Raw genomic sequence first — 21113 nt, 5'->3', positions numbered from 1 at the left:
TTCAGCCTCGGACCTTCGAGTGACCATCCTCCAAGGTAGACTTCGGGACAGGCAGCAGAGGAAAGTGGCTGAGCAGAGGCTGATAGCTAAATTCAGTACCCATAGGGAGGGTCTCAACTGGGACCTTGGGTTCATGTCACATTACAGGTGATCACCATTGCACTATACACAGAGATACTCCTATACACACACACACACACACAGGCACACAGACACCCACACTCACACACTCACACATGCACCCCCTCACAGACTTAAGACACTCTGCATTCACTATACACACACACACACTTTCTCACACTCACAATCCCCAACCCAGACAGACAGACACACACACAGACAGACAAAGACCCACATGTACACATATATTTTGTGTGGTGAATTTGTACTTGCAGAGTTACATTGTATTTTGCTCAAAAACTGCATGAATTTATGTAAAACTCCGTTATCTCACGTTTTAGATTTGAATCAATCTAAACATCATGGCATAGACATAGAACACAAGGGGCTAACACCTTCAACATATTGTCTAGCTATCACCATTGTTAACAGCTAACCCAAGAATGCAACTTCTTTAAAAAAAGGTTTTGTGATTTACACATGAAAGAAGTGAAACTATCACTGTATTCTAACAGATGAAAGGCTTAACAGACAATCAATTTTTTAATGTATAATTTCAGTTACATCACACTGTAAATTTTTGCTATAAATTCTGTGTTAGGATTGAGCCCTTCACTATCACCTGATGGAGGAGCGTCGCTCCGAAAGCTAGTGTGCTTCCAATTAAACCTGTTGGACTATAACCTGGTGTTGTGTGATTTTTAACTTTGTACACCCCAGTCCAACACCGGCATCTCCAAATCAGGACAAAAAGGGTAATGGTAGAAGACAGTTTGAGTGACTGGAAACCAGTGCCTAGCACTGTACCACAAGAGTCAGTACAGGGACACTTATTGTTTGTTTAATACAGAAATAATACAGATGAAAATGTGAGAGGAATATTCAGCAAATTTGCATACAACACCAATTTGGTAGCCTGGTTAATAGCGAAGAAGATGGTTACATGTTACAGGAAGATGTAGATGGGTTGGCCAGATGAGCAGACAAGTGGCAGATGGTATTTAACCCTGGTAAGTGTGAGGTGATGCACTTTGAAAGAAGAAACACAACGAGGGAGTACTTAATGAACGGCAGGACACTGGATAATAGGATACACAGAGTAATGGAGAAGGCAATTTGAGTTACTGGAAGCCAGTTCCAGCACTGTACCACAAGGGTCAGTACAGGGACCCTCTTTAGAGGAACAGTGGGATCTTGTGGTAATTATTCACAGATCCCTGAAGTCAGCAAAGCAAATGCATAGGATAGTTAAAAGGGCATATGTGACACCTGCTTTCATCAGTTGTGGCACAGAGTACAAGAGAAGAAGGTGGAGTTGTACGGAGCATTGGTCAGCTGGAGTACTGTGTGCAGTTCTGGTCACCTCACTACAGGAAAGATGTAATAACATGAAAGGGAGCACAGAGGAACTTCACCAGGATGTTAGGAGAAAGTGACTCCCTCATCAGGTCACCCCCCCCCCCCCCCCCGCCCCCACCACCCCCCACCAGCTGAAACCCCACTCCTAGTACTTTTCCCTGCCACCACAGTAAGTGCAAAACCTCCGTCCATGACCCCAAAGGATCCTTCCATATCCATCAGAAATTTACCTGTACCTCTACCAATGTCATCTACAGCATCTGTTGCACCCAGTGTGGTCTCCTTTACATCAGGAGACAGGACGTCTTCTTGCGGATTGTTTCAGAGAACATCTCTGGAACACCCGCATCCATCAGCCTCACTGCCCCGTGGCTGAACACTTCAACTCCCCCTCCCACTCCGTCAAGGACATGCAGGTCCTGAGCCTCCTCCACCGCCAAACCGTTACCAACCGATGCCTGGAGGAAGAACACCTTATATTCTGCCTTGGGACCCTGCAACCATACGGGATAAATGTGGATTTCAACAGCATCCTCACTTCTCCGACACCCCCCCCCCCCCCCCCCCCCCCACATTATCCCAGTCCCAAGCCTCCAACTTGGCACTGCCTTCCTGACTCGTCCATCACTGCCCTCTCTGACCACTCACCTTCTCCCTCACTTTCATTCGCCTACAGCTACGTCCCGCCAATCCCACCCCCCCCCTCCCATTTATCTCTCAGCCCTGACCCACAAGCCTCATTCCTGATGCAGGGCTTATGTCCGAAACATTGATTTTCCTGTTCCTCAGGTGCTGCCTGACCGGCTGTACTTTTCCAGCAACACACTCTTGACCTTTCACCAGAATGTTGCCTGTGATGGAGAAATTTAGCTATAAGGAGAGTCTAGATGGGCTTGGATTATTCTTTTTACAGCAGAGGAGATGGAGGGGGAACATCATTGAGGTGTACAGGATTATGAAGGGCATGAACAGGGTGAATAGAGAGCAGCTATTCCCCTTGGGTGAGGGGTCAAACACAAGGGAGCATAGATTTAGAGTAAGGAGATTCAGAGGGGATTTGGGAAAAGAACATTTTCACTCAGTGGATGATCGGAATCTGGAATGTACTGCCTGAGAAGGTAGTGGAGGCTGGAAACCTTTAAAAAATATTTGGATGAGTACTTCAAAAATCATAACATTCAAGGATATGGGACAAGAGAGGAGATTGGGATTAACACAATTTTAGTAGTAGTTATGACTGTGCAGTCTTGATGTTTTTCTGTGCTGTATGGATCTATGAATCTATAAATCACTCTGTTTCTAATACTCTCATCAACCAATTGCTAACATTGAATGAGGTTAAGACAACAAATATTATTTAGTCTTGTAGTGTAAATTTCAGATTACAGCATTAGAGCATTGCACACTTACAATTTCAAATTACATTTTTGAAAAATATATGTGCCATCTTTAATCAGTTCAAGCAAATTATTTATTATCAGTTAGTATCGTTACAATTACATATTTTTCTTTGATTATACAGATGGTAAGATGTTTGATGCATATGTCACCTATCCAAGATATGTGAAGGAAGGCGCTCTTGATAACTGTAATGCAAACCACTTTGCTCTCCATACTTTGCCACAGACCCTTGAAGAAAAGTATGGCTACAAACTGTTCATTTCTGGCAGAGATGATCTTCCTGGTCAGGGTAAGATGAAGAAATTTAATTCCTTCCATTGTAAATGCTGGCCACTGAACAAAAAGTACTTTCTTTTAAAACATCTTCATTTTAATTTTATTTCTGTGTCAGTCCATTGACCAAAATTAAAGATAAAAAACAAAATGTTGATCTAATATACTATACAATATTTATATTATACTAAAAATTTATACAATATGAAGGGCATAGATAAGGTGAATAGCTAAAGTCTTTTTCCAAGCTAGAGGGATCCAAATCTAGAGGCAATAGGTTTAAGGTGAGAGGAGAAAGCTTTCAGGGGCAACCTTTTCATCCAGAAGGTGGTACTTGTACGGAATGAGCTGCCAGAGGAAATGGTGGTGGAGATGGGTACAATTGCAACATTTAAAAGGCATCTGGATGGGTATATGAATAGGAAGGGTTTAGAGGGAAATGGGCCAAATGCAGGCAAATGGGACAAGTTCAGTTTAGGAAACCTGGTTGGCATGGATGAGTGGGACTTAAGGCTCTGTTTCTATGCTGTATGACTCCATGACAGATTGAATTATGGGAAAATGGCAATTATTTAAAATTACATCAAATTACAAATTGGATCATCCTCATTAAGATTTATTTACATCTGTTCCATTTTACTCAATTGTTAAATATTTCAAAATTACACATAAGTATCACGTATAAGTAAATGTATAATGAAATAGATTTAATTCATTCTATCTAGCTTTTTGTATGGAGGCAAACAGTGTAACTAGTGTAGAGGGGGTACTGTTCTTTGAGTGTTGCATATGCCTATGTTACTCTGAGCTAATATTATGTAATACTGCAAAGTAAGCTAACTTTCAGGATATTTCAGCACTTCTGGCATGCTGAGTTGTGTAAGCTAGGGAAGCGGGAAGGTTGCTCAGTACTAGCAGCTTATAACTAAGACTCTGACACAGGGGTCATCAATGATAATCCTAATCCTACCCGCCCTGTACTACCTCCAACTTCACCATCTCTCTCATTCTCCACATCCAGAATTGGATGCAGTACAGAAATCAACATGTGCTTTAAGAAAAGCAATTAATTTTTGGAGCTTCCTCTGACTTTGATTTTACTGTTTTGGTTACATTGTACAACGTTCACTTGCCATCATTAATGAATGTCTACTCTGCATTGGAAGGACTTATTGAGCATTGTGTCTAATAAGATGATTAGACCGATGCAAATTTATTCTTAACTATTTTATCACCATTATAATGGAGTTATGTTTGTATTCTATTTATAATATTTCACACTTATTCATATAAAATTTCATCAGCCATTATTTGGTCAGTTCACATATCTTGTCAGCATTATATTGACTCATTAAATTTTACAATGCACTGTAATTTTTTTATCATCTGCAAATGTAACTAATCTGTATTAAGTTTCAAAATCCAAATCAATGATGCATGTTAGAAACCATAGTCATCCTAATTCTGAGCTCTGGGACACCCCACTCAGGACTTTCCTTAATGATTGCATCCCTTTAGGTCTAGAACTTATATGTTTAAGTCACCATGAGCCTAATGCAGAAAAAAGGCATGCAGCTGGTTGAGAAAACACATCATATTCCTAATTTGTTTAAACTGACACAGGAAAATAAAAATAGAAGACAATATGAATTTGACATGTTCAAAATCTGGTTGGAGGGAACAGCACATTCCTATCACAATCTTTCTGGTAAATTGCCATCTCTACCAGTAGACATTTCCAGATGAGTATGCTTTCACCTATTTGAGCTGATAACATCAGAGTCAAAAAGTGTGGTGCTGAGAAAGCACAGCAGGTCAGGCAGCATCCGAGGAGCAGGAGAGTTGACTTGTCAGGAAGCCCTTCATCAGGAAGGGCTTTTGCCCAAAATGTCGATTCTCCTGCTCCTCGAATGCTGCCTTACTGCCTGTGCTTTTCCAGTGCCACACCTTTTGACTCTGATCTCCAGTTCTCACTTTCTCCTGTCCTGATAACATGTCAGTTGTTCATTTTGAATGGCAAGGATGAATACATATTTGTCTTTCTAGCTTCCTGTGCTTAAACTCGTTCTGTTAAGAGAAACTTGGAAGTATTCATACAAGAAACTCATAAAGTTAGCAGACAGGAATAGTAAGCCTTTCCTTTGCTCTATGGAAATTGGAATGCAGAATGGGGAAGTTTTGGTTGAATTGTCTGTGATGTTTTGGCCATTATCTGGAAGAGAATATGTTTTGCTTGGAGGCAGTACAGCAAAGCCTTCCTAGATTGCTTCCAGGGATGTGAGAGTTGTCTTAAGTTGTGAGGCTAAGTAAATTGGGTCTGAATTTTCTGGAGTTTGGATAATAGCATGTGATTTCATTGAAAGACGATTCTGAAGGGGCTAGTGATGGTGTGTACCTTGGTCTCCCTGATGGGGAGTCTAAAGCTTAAAGGCACAGCTTTAGGGTAAAGATTCAGTCGTGTAATTAGGACTGAAATGAACAGCAATTTCTTCAATCGGGGGTTCTGCCCCTTTAGAATTTACTGCTCTAGAGGGTTGTGAATGCTCCTTCAGTGAATATATTCCAGACTGAGATTGATAGCGTTTGATCTCTTAAGGCAACACGTGGTAGGGGGAACAGAAATGTGAAGCTGAGGTAGAAAAAAGATCAAGTCATGATTGCATTGAATGACGGAGGAGGTTCAAGGATCTAAAAGCTATACTTACCTTCCCATTTCTTATGTTCTTATGATCTCATAAACTTGCAACTACACATGTATGTCCCAGATATATCTATAATTGCTATGTAAATTTGATTCAATTGACAAGCAACCCAGTTGGTCCAACTTAAGTTTGCTGGCACTTATACTCCACATAAACCTCGTCTCATCTTTTTAACCTATGCCATCACATTGTTTATTTCCTTCCTCCCTTAAATATATTTCCACTATTCCTTCAACTATACCCTGTGGTACTGCATTTCACATTCTTATCACTAGCTGGGTGATAAATCTTCCATTGGATTTATGCGTGATACATTTATATTTCTTGCTTTGGACAAATTGACAAGTGGAAACTGAAAGAACTGCAGATGTTGTAAATCAGAAACAAAAACAGAAGTTGCTGGAAAAGCTCAGCATTTCTCGCAGCATCTGAGAAAAGGAATCCGAGTTAAAGTTTCAGCTCAGAATGTAATGGGTGTGCCAGCCAAGGATTCATAGCATGGCCAAGCAGACCACGTCAGCTTGGGTAAGACTGAAAATTACTTTACCCAACTTCCCTGAATGATTTTTGTGTAAGTCCCTGTACCTCTATAGCTGCTCTATCTTTTCAGCTCTGCATCTGCGTTCTCTATACAGTGTTTGAGGTTTCGGTGCTGACCACAAATACAGACAGCTAGCTCTTTGTTAAACACAGCTGCCTTTTAAAGGAAGCCCAACAAAAAGATTCTGCAATGAAAAAGTTTGCAAAATGTGCACCACTCCAGACAGAGGGATCTAGATTAATGGAGGGAGTGCCAAAGACATGAATGGTGCAGGAGAGCTGGAGGAGAGATTGCATGATCTCACATGCTTAGAGGATCCATGACATAACCTGCCCCGAGGAATACAATATGCAATTCAATTGCACGACCATTTCTCTATGTCTAATTGATCAATTGTTTTTTCTATTTTTAAGGCCACCTATCAGCCTTTTCTAGAGAAGAAGCCTCAACTTATCTTTCCTGACGGTCTAACCAATCAGTTTGTGCTATCATCCTTTTGAATTGCTTTTACATTTTGCATGATACTAATTCACAAGAAGGGACCAGCAAAAGGTGAACGAGAGACTGGCAGCAGTCTCTGGTATGTGAGGGTCAGCTGGCATTCTGGTTGAGTCCATAAATGCCAGGGATGTACTGAGTGAGTTACTAGATTGTGTTGTATCGTGCAACAAAATAGAGTAGTGACAGGATTGGTATGCTGCACGTCTCTGAGAGATAACAGGAGATATGTCGATGAAGATACAGAAAAGACAGCTCTACAAAGCTTAATTAATTTATTAAGTACTTTAATGAATAACACATGCTTTTAGCTACCAGTGATACCTCAACCACTGTCCTTCACTAACATGGGTTCTGTAACGAAGCCAAACATAGAACCAGAGGGAGTATCTACTGGGGAGAGGTGGCAGCTGGCCAAGCTGGAATCTTCTCAATGTCTTCACCATGCCTCCTGACATAGGGTACCTCCTACAGTGTTATTCTCCTAAGTCCTGCTGAAATTCAAGGATCTCCATGTGCTCTTTCTGCACAGGTCTCTGTGCCAAGTGTAAGCCTTCTTTAAAATTGTCTGTGCACATCACCAGTCCTAAATGGTTCCTCCTTATTTGGTGGAGACAGCAATTACTAATTTCCTCCAATCTTAGTTATTAGCAGACCTGAATGACTCAGTGTAATTCCATTCACATAACAGCCCATTTGCAAAGGCGTATATCAGTTCCTGTTAACTTCAGCCTTATCCAACTTCTCACCCCACATTTGATTCAAATATTTATCTGAGGATCATCCCTACTGGGTTTGCTATATCCTCCAGGGCACCTTCAGGGAGTGGTGAGCATTACCTCCCTTACACTGATGCATTCTCAACAAAGCAGTACTTCATTTGTGTTATTTGAAATGCCATTTATATCATTGTACTTATCAAAAACACAGTCATAAGTCTGACAACATTACAAAGCAGTTTACAATATCTTTCACATTTTCCTTTTGTTCTGTGGCAAATACAATGTTATATGCTTTCCACACTTTGCAAGTTACACAAAATATCAATACAAATGAATGAATAGTAAGAAACACGATGAACTAGCTACATCTAGATTATTCCTACTCTTTAGTAAGTAGCCATTACAAGCCCTCTTCCATATGAGCTATCTTTTTGGTATCCAAGACCCATCTCTATTGTCAGTCTTCCCAGTTCTTAACTTTTAACAAACAAAATAAGACTATCACAATTATAGGAAATAGCAGCACAACAATCACGTGAGACTCAATTCTGATCCATGAATGGATTTGTGTTCAGTCCTCGATTCCAAATTTTACTCCAGAAACTTGGAGACTGCAAATTTCTATCTGCCTGTTCTGTGTGAGTTTTAATCTCCTTCTCATCCACGGCCCATTTATGGATAATTTCCTTTGCCTCAAAAATGACCTACAGCCAGCCTGCGGTGAAGTGTGGTATGGAAGTTCCGTAGCTATAAACTGCCAAAAATTTTTGTCTACATCATTTAGGTGGATGGATAGAGTTATGCTTAATTTCTCATCAGGTTCTGACTTAAACAGAATTTAGTGGCTAATGGTTAAGTCAGAAGAGATATTGCTGTTTGTCACATTTAGTCCATCTAGGGTACACCATGCCCTTCCTTTTGATATCCTGAGGCACCCATGGCAACATTGAAGGTGTCTCCCACCAAGACATACTTAAGAAAAGCTTGTTTGTTTACCAGAAGGATAGACAATAAGCAGTTCTCATAGGAGGCAAATCCACACTGAGTTAGCCCTTCTTCGATAATTTCTTCTGGACATGCCCAGTGGTTTCCTCTTGATGGCACTAGGACAAATCCAGCCCCCTTTGGATCCCTCTAGAACTATAGCATGGGTTGGTGGGTTACTTAATGATATTGAAGTTCCTTTATGGTATTTACACACATTATGAACTCACATTTATGAGTGTGTCAGATTGCCCCCATGCTGGAGTATAATAAGCACTGCACCAATGTTGAGCTGACCTTTATTATCATCACAGGTGCTCAAGACCTGTTTGGTGAGAGTGAGGCTTCTGAGTTGATCTGGTGCATCTCCTCTACCACCCATACCCTCAGATGCTCGTCTGACACCTATTCTGGAACTCTATGAGCATCTAAAATCAACATATTTGTGCTGAACGTAGACAGGAACCAGCTAAAATATGAACAATTGCTGCTTTATTACTGCATGTTGCCTCATGAGCCAGCTTGCCTATAATCTAGGTGTCTCAACATTTTGATGGTGCTCAGGGCTACATGTACTGCTTGCAATCCAATCCTACCCATCTTTTCTTGATCCTGGTATTCCTGGCCAACTATTATCCTCATCTTTTCCTGGAGGGAATTTAACAGAGCCTCTAATTCTGCTATGTCAAGGGTTTTAAAAGTTGTTACACCTGACACATAGCCTAGTCCTGCTAACTCTATCAATCCTCTCTTTCTCCTTTTTCTTTCTGATATAAATTCACCATGACTGAGTTGTCTCCAATGTTGTTCTATTGCACCAAGACAACACCTGTATATCCACCAGGCTAAACGCTATCTGTAAGTCTCCATATCTTGATATTAGATTAATTATCTCTTCCGCTTCTTCTAAAACTAACCCTACTCCCCTTGTACCTCTCTGAGATCTGCTGCACTGTGGCTCTGAAGTAGTTCCAGGCAGTCGCACTAGGTGGTAGTTAGTGGGCTATCTCTGTACAATATACAAGTATCTGGCCCTAAGCAAATTGTCCCCATCCTTTTTGGATACATTTGGCTTTGTGTTAAGTGTGTGTTTAAACTCTACTCTAAACCACTCAACTGAGCTGTTAAATACTTAGGTTTCCAATCCTTGAGGCTTACTCTTGTCTCAGACCATATAAAAGGTATCACCATCTTTTAGTCTGACAGAGCCATTGCCTGAAGAAAAGAGTGGATCCCAAAACTTGATAGAAAGATTCACATCTCGTCCCAACACATGACATTTGTTTGAACACTTAAGTTTTTACGTTTGCACTCAACAATCGCCATCCCTTTCCTTCCACAATACAAGTCCGTCAGCTGCCTGTTCCCAAGATTCCCTGGTTACACTAATCGCAGTTCCAAGGAAAATGACTATGACAATTGATTCTCCCATGTTTGTCTCTTCCTTTATTTTACCGCGTTGTCTTAGTTTCCTGCAAAACAAGCATAGTTTCTGCTAATGTTTACAGTTTATTCGATGTTTGTTATTCTATTTACAGCACTAATCTCCTCACCCCATCAGCCAATTTATGTACATCAAGAGTTGCTTCTAGCCTTCCATCCCTTCCCCTCACCCATTTTGGTTGAGGCATAGAACCTTTATCCATTATGTTCCCCTTTTTCTTTTCCCTTCATTTTCATTTGCATTGGTGAGCCTGAAGGGTCCATCTGAATCTTAAGGGGGTTGGGAGATAACAGTGCACTTGCTGGATATACATTTTGTTCAGGTTGCTCTGGTCCCACGATGCCATGGTTTACGTTCCAAAACCAGTCCAACTCTAAGTTTCCTAACTCTGGGGCATCACATTCTTTCAATGTCATGTGTAAATGATGATAATTATTCTGTCCCCTACAAATGTTTGTAGCTGGTTAATATGATACTAGCCACTCCTGTTAGGGGTTGTTAGTACTTGTATACTGATGAACTTGGTTTATCTATCACTTCATATGGTCCTGCAAAGCGAGGGGTCAGGAAGAATGTTGTTTGATGTATAGGTATCATTACCTGTAGAGAAGGTGTTGCTGGAAAAGCAGGAATTTTGCCTGAACCATTGAGTTTCCTGCTCCCCAGATGCTACCTGACCTGCTGTACTTTTTCAGCACCACACTCTCGGCTCTAATCTCCAGCACCTGCAGTCGTCATTACCTGTTGCCCCACCTGCACCTCCGTTGGCTTTGCCTTGGAGTCAAAGTAGGCCTTCCTTTGTTGTTTCTTCCTTCCCAGATAATTTGAGACCATATAATCTGCTTTATCTCACACCCTCAATGTGCTATTGTACTTATTTTTCATTATTCCTTTTACTTCAACTCAGATAAGTCTAATCTTAGCAGTGGCTCCAAGCCACACATCTCTCAACCTGTCATCAACCTATAAGGGGTAAATCCTGTCCAGGAAGCTACAGTGATTTTTATTATCATCCACACAAAAGGAAGCACCATTAATCAAGTGGCCTGGTGCTGCTGCACCATTTTGGCCAACAAACTTCAAAGTTTGTTTCATCCTTTCGACGATCCCACTGGATTGGGGCCTATAGAGTATGTGGAAACATTGTTTTATCCCTACAAGTGTCATGCCATTCTGCATCACCTGTACTGCAAAATACACCCCTTGATCTGATTCAATACTCCTTGGTAAACCACAACGAGTAAAAGCTTTTTGTAACAGGGATCTTCACTGCGATCTTAGCAGTATTGATTCGAGTGGGAAACACCTCTTGCGATTTGGTGAAGGTATTTACTCTCACCAGGATATACTTATAACCTTCTGTAGTTGGAGGTAAGGGACAAGCAAAGCCAGTTTGTAGATTTGTCCAGGGCCTCTCTACTAGCCTTGTGTATCTAAGGACTCTGGTCTTCACATTTTTGTCAGGATTTGGGAACATATCAGACAATTTTTCACATAATATTCCCCGTCTCCTTTCATCATGGCCACTAATATACCTCCTTCAAACTCTCCAAGGTGCTTTCCAACTCTTGGCATCCATATATGTCATGGTACCAATTAATCATCTGATCCCTTTCTCTTTCTGGTTCTACAAATTTCTCTTTACACAGTACCACACCCTCTTTTATGCGTCGACCTTTTTGAACCTTATATTCCTCTGACTCCTTCCCTCCCAATTCTTTTTATAATTCTTTATCTTTTCTTTGTCCTCCTGCTAAGTCAATTGAGGCCATTTCTTTCTCTTCCTGTCCCTATTTCCTTGATTTACAGCTGCCATTGTCCTTTTTTTGGCTAATTCATCTGCCATTCTATTTTATTCTGGTGATAACTTAGAATGAGCTTTTATTTCCATCACTCCATGTTCTTGCCCTTTCACTATTTCAAAGATGTACCTCAGCAATGAGGTGGATGGTAGGACCTCCCCATATGCTGACACAAGGCCTCTTGCCTCCTACAGGGGTACAGTATTGCGTCGGATTGTTGCACACGCACATGCTATCTGAAGAGACAGTTGATTCTGGAGGGGGAGTTTATTTGGGTGGTTCACGATATTTGCCACTGCTAGCAACTCAGCTGCTTGAGCATTCACAGCAGCTTGAGGGCTATACTATAATATTGACTTCTTGTTCTTGTTCATCTTCCATAAAGATACCACGACCAGTTCTCCATTCTCCATCCTGATGACCAGCCATCAACAAAGGGTGATTTGGCATTCCCTTGCTGTTCTCCTATTGCTGTCTCTATCTGTCTCTTGTTTTGAGTACTCCCTTCTTTTTGTTTTGATACAAATGACCCCTTGGAATCATTTGTTATCACCATCTGATATTCATGGGGTGTCCCTGGTAAATTAAATTATCTGTTAGCATGGTAGTATTTTTAACCATTTTTACCTCTTGTGTTTCTCCCCTGTAATAACAGTGTCCATCTGGCGATTCTGTTTTGGCTCACTGTGTCAGCATTAGTACGTCCATCCAGCAGCATCTGATTGGGTGTATCTTCTGTCAAGATTGTCAACAGGTTCAACCCTACAATGTAGGTAAAATGTTACAGAGTCATAGAGATGTACAGCATGGAAACAGACCCTTCGGTCCAACCAGTCCATGCCGACCAGATATCCCAACCCAATAAAAGTCCCACCTGCCAGCACCTGGCCCAGATCCCTCCAAACCCTTCCTATTCATACACCCATCCAAATGCCTCTTAAATGTTACAATTGTACTAGCCTCCACCACATCCTCTGGCAGCTCATTCCATACACATACCACCCTCTGCGTGAAAAAGTTGCCCCTTAGGTCTCTTTTATATCTTTCCCCTCTCACCCTAAACCTATGCCCTCTAGTTCTGGACTCCCTGACCCCAGGGAAAAGACTTTGTCTATTTATCCTATCCATGCCCCTCATAATTTGGTAAACCTCTATAAGGTCACCCCTCAGCCTCCGACTCTCCAGGGAAAACAGCCCCAGCCTGTTCAGCCTCTTCCTGTAGCTCAGATCCTCCAACCCTGGCAACATCCTTGTAAATCTTTTCTGAACCCTTTTGTACCACCCATAACACTAGCAGGAAGTACCTTTCACATGCCATGTACCCCGGTCTACTGGCATGAGTATGCATGAGACATAGGCCACTGGTCTGACTGACCATGCGCGTTTTGAAATAATGCTGGCAATATTATGAACTCTGTTGCAGCCACCTCCATGGAGGTTGGTTCCACTGGATTTAGGGTTTTTATGGCAGGAGCACTTGTCAAGCCCTGTTCAAAGCTGCTATTGCTTGCCTGTGTTCTGCCTTCCATTCCCATGGGGCATTTTTCTTTAGTGACATCATTAGTGGTAAAAACCAATATGGTCTCTAAAATACCCAGTCAAGCCCAAAACCGATCTTAATCCCAGCACATCTGTGGGAATGTGAAGTCTAATCGCTGTTTCAATTCTTTGTTTGTCTATCTTCTCTTTCTCCTGGTGTTAAAACCACTCCAGAAGTAATTCATTCTCTGCTTTTTCATTAAGTCAGCTTTTATCGGATTCACTTTTAACCTGAGCTCCTTTAGCAATTGCACTGATTCATTCAGGAGCTGATATTGATCCTGTTTGCTGAAGCAAATCATCAACATCCTGTACCTGGGAGTCTGGCCGAGAAAAATCCCACAACCCATTGCTTAACCATTGATGAAATATTAACAGAGAATTGTGAAATCCCTGTGTCAAAGCTGTCCACGTATATTGTTGTCCCTAAAAGGTAAATGCAAATTTATACTGACACTCTTTGGACAAGGGGATTGCCCAAAATCCAATACTTATATCTAGCACCATAAACCATTCTCTCTATTTAATTGTGGTTTCTGGGGTGGTGGCCACTGTGTTAGCTTATTTCGTTCTCAATAATCAATCATCAGTTACCAACTCCCATCTGGTTAGTTTACCGCTCCAATAGGTGAATCATTCATGGAGGCAATGCTCCTTTACATGCCTTGTGCTACCAGGCTTTGTACTATCTTTTCCATATTAGCTTCCAGCTGCTTGGGGAATCCCATACTGCTTTTGGGGCTTGGATCTGGGCCCGAATGCACACCTCTTCTTGCATCTGTCTACAGTCAAGCTTATGTTTGGCAAACTCTTCCTGGTTTTGTCCAATAATTCCTTACACTATCTGGTCCTCACTCATGTCAGTAGGACTGATCCACATTTCTCCCACCATGCCCTCTCTCTCTTTATACTGTCCTGCAGGGATATCAATAAAATACTGCTCCTGACTTATTTCTGGCATTTCACTGGATCAAAGTAGAGTCATGCTCTGGCCAGGATATGCTCTTGATTTGCTGGGAGGTTTATTAATACTGTTGGAAGCATCAACTATACCTCTCCTGTATGTGCATTTTAAAGGTCATTTGTCCTACTTGAGATTGACCTGCAAAGCCAATCATCACTATTTATAATGGATGTGTTCAGGTGTGGGTTGGGGTACAATCCATTTGTTGCCTCAGTTGGTTGCACATTGTCTTGTGGCACAGACTGGGTCCCTCTAGTCGTAAGGATTGGACCTGCACCTGATTCATCCTGCCCCTCGGGGATTTGGACAATGTCTGGCACAATGCCGTTCTTCATTGCAATTGAAACATTTCCATGAGCCCCCTGGGGTCCAACTGCTCCCTATGGCCACAGGTCAGCCTTGTTGTCCACGCCCACATCCCCTTCCTCTCAGTTCTTATCCAAGATGTCGGCGGAGTAGAGCCCCTGAGCTGGGGTTTGTCTGCTCTGACTGCTTTTCTTCTTTTCTTCCATTTTTTCTTTTTTTTAGACTTTCTCTCTTTCTTATCTTCTGGACGGAGCCCGGTCATGGAGATAGCAGCTGGGGGTCCAGAGCAGGGACTTTGCCAATTGGCACGAGGTGTTCAGGGTGCTCAGGCCAAACTCTGGTGGCATTGTGGAAGTGGCTGGGAGCCTGGAGGGGCACCATAGCAGGATTGTGGCAGCCTGTGGCAATGCGGCTGGTAAGTCTGGATGGCAGTCAGTGGTGAGATGGCACTACAGAGACGCAGAGATTAAGAGATTGAGCCCAGCGCGGAACAGAATTTGAGGCCTCCTGGGGAAAGCCAGCAAGTATTGACTGCAGGCCCATGCCTAAAGAAGGACTGTAATTTGGAACTTCTAACTTTATTTCTTATTTACTTCTTTATACTTGCAAGGACTATAATGTTGAACTTTTAACTTATTTATTCATTTTTCTACTCTTTACCTAAGATTTTGTGGCTAGGTACCTCGTTCCTTGGTGTTGTGAATGGTGACATAGTAAACTTTTCACTGTACTCCAGTATTCCCTGTGCTTGAGTACACATGACAATAAAACCTAATTATAGTTCTAATGTGAGAGGGTGATGTTGGTCCCCTTGGAACTGATCCCTTTCCTTCATTTCTCCTTGCTGCCCTTTGATCCCTAAGAGATACCATTCATCCTCCTTTAGATTTATATCCTCTTGTCTCCTTCTCCCAAGCTCTGACCATTTTCCCCAATTCTCAGGTCTCAGTGTGAGTACTGTCAGAGCAGTCAAACATGTCATGTACCTTTCATGACTTCTCTGTCCCATGAGACACCACTATATGGACCCACCGATTGTCAAAATGTGCAGCCAAGTCTAGCCCGGGGCCATATATGCTGCGGAACATTACCCACATCCTTGTTGGATGCTCCTTCTTCCTCTGTGTGCACTTATTTAGGGCTTTCACTGGGGCCTCTCTATTAATTCCAATGGCTGTCAGTACAACCTCCCTTAACTCATCTGATGGACTGCCTCCTGCATTTTGTTGCTTGGGCAAAGCTGAATGTATAGTGGGATGGGGACACATCAGGATTAGCTTTTCCTCCAACTCATTATCTAACCAGTGTCTGATTCGCTGCTTGGGGATAACTTGGAAAAGCTCCCAGGGGCCATGCCAGGCTGACAATCCCCCTTCCATTTGGCTATATCTCTTAGTTGTTGAACATTATAAAGTGTGGGCTATGTGAGGTCAGGGGGCACTGTGCAATGGCCTCCTGGTGCTGCTGGCTGTTTTCTCCTCATGATTGTGGAGGTCCATAGGAGCCTTGGGTCCTGCTTTCCATATCTGGCCAATTCACTGCAAGCCCTTCCCAGTCAACATCACCATCTTGCTCCCATCCCTCCTCAAAGGGTGAGTTTGTAAATGCTGATAGAGAAGTTAAAGAGCCAGATATTAGCACAAAGAGGAATAATCTGTGTTTTAGCTTCCTCTTCACTTTTCTCCTTTCCCTTTATCAATTTCTCACACTGCACATGATAATGGTTGCTATACTTGAGATCTGTATCTCTCTGGCTTTGTAAATTCTTGACCTTCTCAGTCAGTCTCTGCATCTCTTTAATCTCAGCCATCTCTGTTCATAGCTTCAGCTCTTGCTGCTGCTTTATTACTCAGTCTTCCAACATACAGCCTACAGCGACGGCTTTCTTCACATTTTTAAAGTTCTTTTTGCACATACTATTTTTTGCTGTATTCCATGCATTCGCATTCCTGTATCAGTCACACCTAATACATTCATGGTACTTCGGCCATTTCCCAGCCACATACTATTGGTGAAATCCTCCTAAGTCAGAGTGCCCTGATCCAACATTTTCTTTTAGTGCTAACTTCTCTAGTGTACCTGCTGTAATTTTTATTTACACCCACGTATTCCAGCGGGATATTGGAAAATTCAGAGGTTACTAGGTCCGGCGTCAGAGTAACTTAAAGCTACTTCTTATTGATGCCCACCCAGGGATGCCAAATTCCATTGCCCGTATCTGAGAGACAAAAGTATATACATCGATGAAGATGCAGTGGGAGTCACTTAGAGTTCGATAAAACTCAATTAATTTATCAAATACTTAAAATGAATAACACACATTTTTAACCAATAGAGATAACTCAATCACTGTCTTCCACTACCTTGGGTTCTGTAACGAACCCCAAACATTATTATCTGGAAAAGTTGGTGCCTGGTCAAGCTGGAACTCCACTTGATGCCTTTACCATGTATCCCAACATGGGGTACATCCTGCAAAGTCATTCTTCAAAGTTCTACTTGAAAATCAAGGATTTTCTTGGGCTGTTTATACGCAGGTCTGTTTGCCAAGTGTCTGCCTTATTTGGAGTTATTGGTGCACGCAACCAATCCTTAATTGGAAGAGACAGCAGTTACTGATTTCCTGCAATCATAGCTCTTTGCTGACCTGAATAATACAGTGCAACTCCACTCACATAACAGTCCACATTAAAGCCTCTTATCAGTTCCCTTTATCTTCAGCCTTATCCAACAGGCAGGTGATGTCATATGCAGATGCATCAATTCACATTGATTACCTTGTGAAATTACTGGACATATTTTCACATTGCTGTCAGGTTCTTGGTTCTAGAATCTGGTTGTTAACTTTCCTGGTTGTCTGCTCTTGATCTCTTCTCACTGTGTTAGTTCCACATTGTCCTATACAAGCATGGTGTATCTCCTCCTGCCCTCGTCCACCATTAAGAGCTCAAGAACTGCATTCCGCGTCCCTGGAGCTTTCTCCCCATACCTAGTATGAAATTGCAGCAAAAATAGAGTATAAGAATTAAGAGTAGGAGTAGGCCGTCCGGCCCTTCAAGCCTGCTCCACCACTCAATAAGATCATGGCTGATCTTTTCGTGGACTCAGCTCCACTTACCTGCATTTTCACCATATCCCTTCATTCCTTTATTTTTCAAAAAAGTATCTAACTTAACTTTAAAAGTGATTGCTGAAGTAGCATCAACTACTTCTGTGGGCAAGGAATTACATAGATTAACAACACTCTGGGTGAAGAAGTTCCTTTTCAGTTCAGTTCCAAACCTACTTCCTCTAATCTTGAGGCCATGCACTCTTGTCCTAGACTCATGTACCAGTCGAAACATCCTATCTATTTCTGTTTTATCGATTCCCTTCATAATTTTATATGTTTCTATAAGCCACTATAAGTATAAATATTTCTATAAATATTCTTCTGAATATTTGGCAAATGTCTCCAGTAATTCAGTGCCGCTTCCCTTTAAGAGGGAAACATGGAATTGAGACTGCAGGACTGTTTAACAGCAGCAGCCAAATTAGACATTGTGGTATGATAACAAATATTGGGCCCGTGTGTTATAAAATGCCTATTTTAAGAGAACACTTAGAAGTCAAAACATTTCCATTGGGGATTGGGCATGGACGATTACAACTGTGTATAGTCTGCTTATCTGTCTGAATTTTGTACAGAAAAGCAGAAAGAAGCAAGCCACAAAGTGGGTGGCACAGTGGCTCAGTGGTTAGCACTGCTGCCTCAGTGTCAGGGACCCAGGTTCAATTTCACCCTCTGTGCAGCGTTTTCACATTTTCCCCATATCTGCATGGGTTTCCTCACAGTGCATTATTTTGCAATCTAGAATAACTACTGAACACAAAATTTCAGGCTATGTAATATGATGTCCCACAAAATTTTAGCAATGATCACCTCCTGGCTCATGTTACTCAAAAATTAATTGTGTATTTATTTATTTTTTTCTCTCAGTCCAAAGGTGTACAGTTTAGGTGGATTAGCCATGACAAATGCAGGGGTAAGGTGGTGATGGGTGTTGGGGGGGGGGGGGGGGTTGGGGGTGGGGTGGTGGGTGGGTCTGGGTGGGATGCTCTTCAGATGGCCAGTGTGGACCTGATGGGTCAGAATGCTTGCTTCCACACTGTAGGGGTTGGATGATTATTGGAATCAATTTCCTCCCTCATGGATTTTTGGTGCCTTTCTATAACTCTTTGCAGAACAAATGTTAATAAGAAAATATCTAAAATAGGTGTTATGCCTGGTTTATATTTACAGCCGAGGTTGAAGTTATTGAAGCAAACATAAGGAACAGCAGAAGGTTGATAATCATTTTGGCTCAGAAGCCTTTGACTAGTGACCAAGCATACTGTGGATTTGAACAGCAGATTGGATTATATAAGGCTTTAATCCAGAATGAAATAAAAGTCATTCTAATTGAATTGGAGAAAGGTGATTACTTGAATCACTTTCCAGAATCCATAAGACACATCATTCAAAGATATGGTACTATTAAATGGAAACCAGATAGAAGAAGCAAACTGAACAGCTCTTATTCAAGATTTTGGAAACAAGTAAGGTACAAAATGCCATTGAAAAGCAAGTCTTCTATGTCTGCTGTGTACAACTCACAAATAAAATTCAAGCTGAATGACAGGCAATTACTCGGAAAAGAACAAACTTGAACCTCTCCTCGTTGACCTAATGTACTTCTGCCAAGCTGGAAAAGAGATACTGGCATTACATAGCATTTCCAAATGATAAGACAACATAAAAGTTGACTTTGATATTTTTCTTGCTTTAGAAAGAGAATTTATGTAATATTTCAGTGCCTATTAAAGTACCCTTTTAAATGAGTTTTATTCAGACATTTATTACTGTTAAATGTGTAAAGGTTTATTTTGTATGTGAGGATCCCTGGCGTGAATATTTACTCACCAGAAGCAGATATTGGACTCTCATGTGAACACGGCTCATTGTTTTGCAATTTAGGGGAATTACCAAACACAAAATTTTAGCAATAATCAGTGCTTATTGCATGTTATTCAAAAATTAGTTGTGTATTCATGTTTTTTAAATCTTTTAAGTCTGTTCTCTTGATGTACTCATTGATGAATTAAAATTATGTGAAATAAATCATAGCAGATGGTGAATAATTTTAGAAAAGGTGTTGTTTGAGTATCTTCCTCTGCAATGTCTCCCTGCTTCAGATATCAGTTTACTGGATTGACTCAGTTTCTGAATGACAAACATGCAAATCAATTTTGTCAGTCTGTGGAGAGACTGTAGTAGATAAACTTCTCAGGTACAAATAAAAGCAAGGTACTGCAGATGCTGGAGATCTGAAATAAAAACAAAAATTTCTGGAGAAACTTAGCAGGTCTGGCAGCATCTATGGAGAAAAATAAAGCCAGTGTTGAGTCCAATATCTTCTTTGGAACTGAACAACAGAATGCTATTCTTCTGACAAAGGATCATATTGGACTTGAAACATTATCTCCAATTTTCTTTTCACAGATACTGCCAGACCTGCTGGGTTTCTCCAGCGCCTTCTGTTTCAACTTATTTACAAAATGTGTTGCTTTAGTTTCAGAGGTGGGATATTGTCAGAAGTAGGCATTTGACAATTTAAAGCACAAATATAAGGTAGACAATCACAAAAAATGTGACAATTTACATTATTCTAAACTCTTTGGAAAGGGAATTTTGCCAGAGGGCTAGAGGCTGATAGATCTGTCACAGCTCTAGAAAATGAAAGAGTCATTACAGATCAGTTAACCTTACTTCAATTGTTGGTAAAATACGAAATCTAAAATTTCTGTGGACACCTCACCAGAAAGGAATCTTGCACAAGACCACTGCAGTCGGGAGATATCAAAGTCACAAAGCTATAACACTCTGCACCTGTTGTTTCTCACCATTACCCTTGTAAAACCTACCACAGGGATTTATAACATGAAATAATTCAAAAGCATTTGCAGACATGAAGAAATCAAGCTAGTCAGCAAGATTTTCTAAATGACAGGTGGTACTAGAACAACTGTTAGAAGTTCCAGAATGAAATAACTGGAAAATGAAAGGACCAGCTGTGGATGTGATTTACATGTTTCTACAAAAGCCACATGGTAAGATACTACTAACAGGGTGCTAGCAAGGAAAATCGTGTAAGGAATTAAGGAACCCATCTCTACCTCCAAGAAACTGGACAATGCAAATTCCCAACATGTGATTATTACAAGTTACTTGTGGTTTCAGCTTGTTTTGGTCTTCATACAACTCTACCTTCCTCTTAACACCTTGTATGCTTCATGGACACCTTTCATCTCCACCCTTCATCAACACAAGTCACCAACCTCACAACATCAACAGGTCGATGCTTGACCCAACTCACACACACATCACGCCTTCAGGACTTTAAATTGGAGCTCAGGGGCACCCATGATTTGCATGCTTC

At 41.4% G+C, this 21113-nt stretch overlaps 1 protein-coding gene across 1 annotated transcript in view; it reads left to right on the top strand.

Moving 5' to 3' along the window:
• LOC140481693 (uncharacterized) overlaps positions 1 to 19648 on the top strand; it is a 156644-nt gene extending 136996 nt beyond the window's left edge. Inside the window, exons 24-25 of the mRNA XM_072578268.1 lie at positions 3002 to 3169; positions 18938 to 19648. Coding sequence (XP_072434369.1) covers positions 3002 to 3169; positions 18938 to 19344 — 575 coding nt within the window. The 3' untranslated portion in view covers positions 19345 to 19648. The remainder of the gene's footprint in view (positions 1 to 3001; positions 3170 to 18937) is intronic.
• The last annotated feature ends 1465 nt before the right edge of the window (positions 19649 to 21113 follow it).

Source organism: Chiloscyllium punctatum, chromosome 9 (assembly GCF_047496795.1).
Source record: "Chiloscyllium punctatum isolate Juve2018m chromosome 9, sChiPun1.3, whole genome shotgun sequence".
Taxonomy (NCBI): Eukaryota; Metazoa; Chordata; class Chondrichthyes; order Orectolobiformes; family Hemiscylliidae; genus Chiloscyllium; species Chiloscyllium punctatum.
This window is presented reverse-complemented; position numbering and strand designations above follow the sequence as displayed.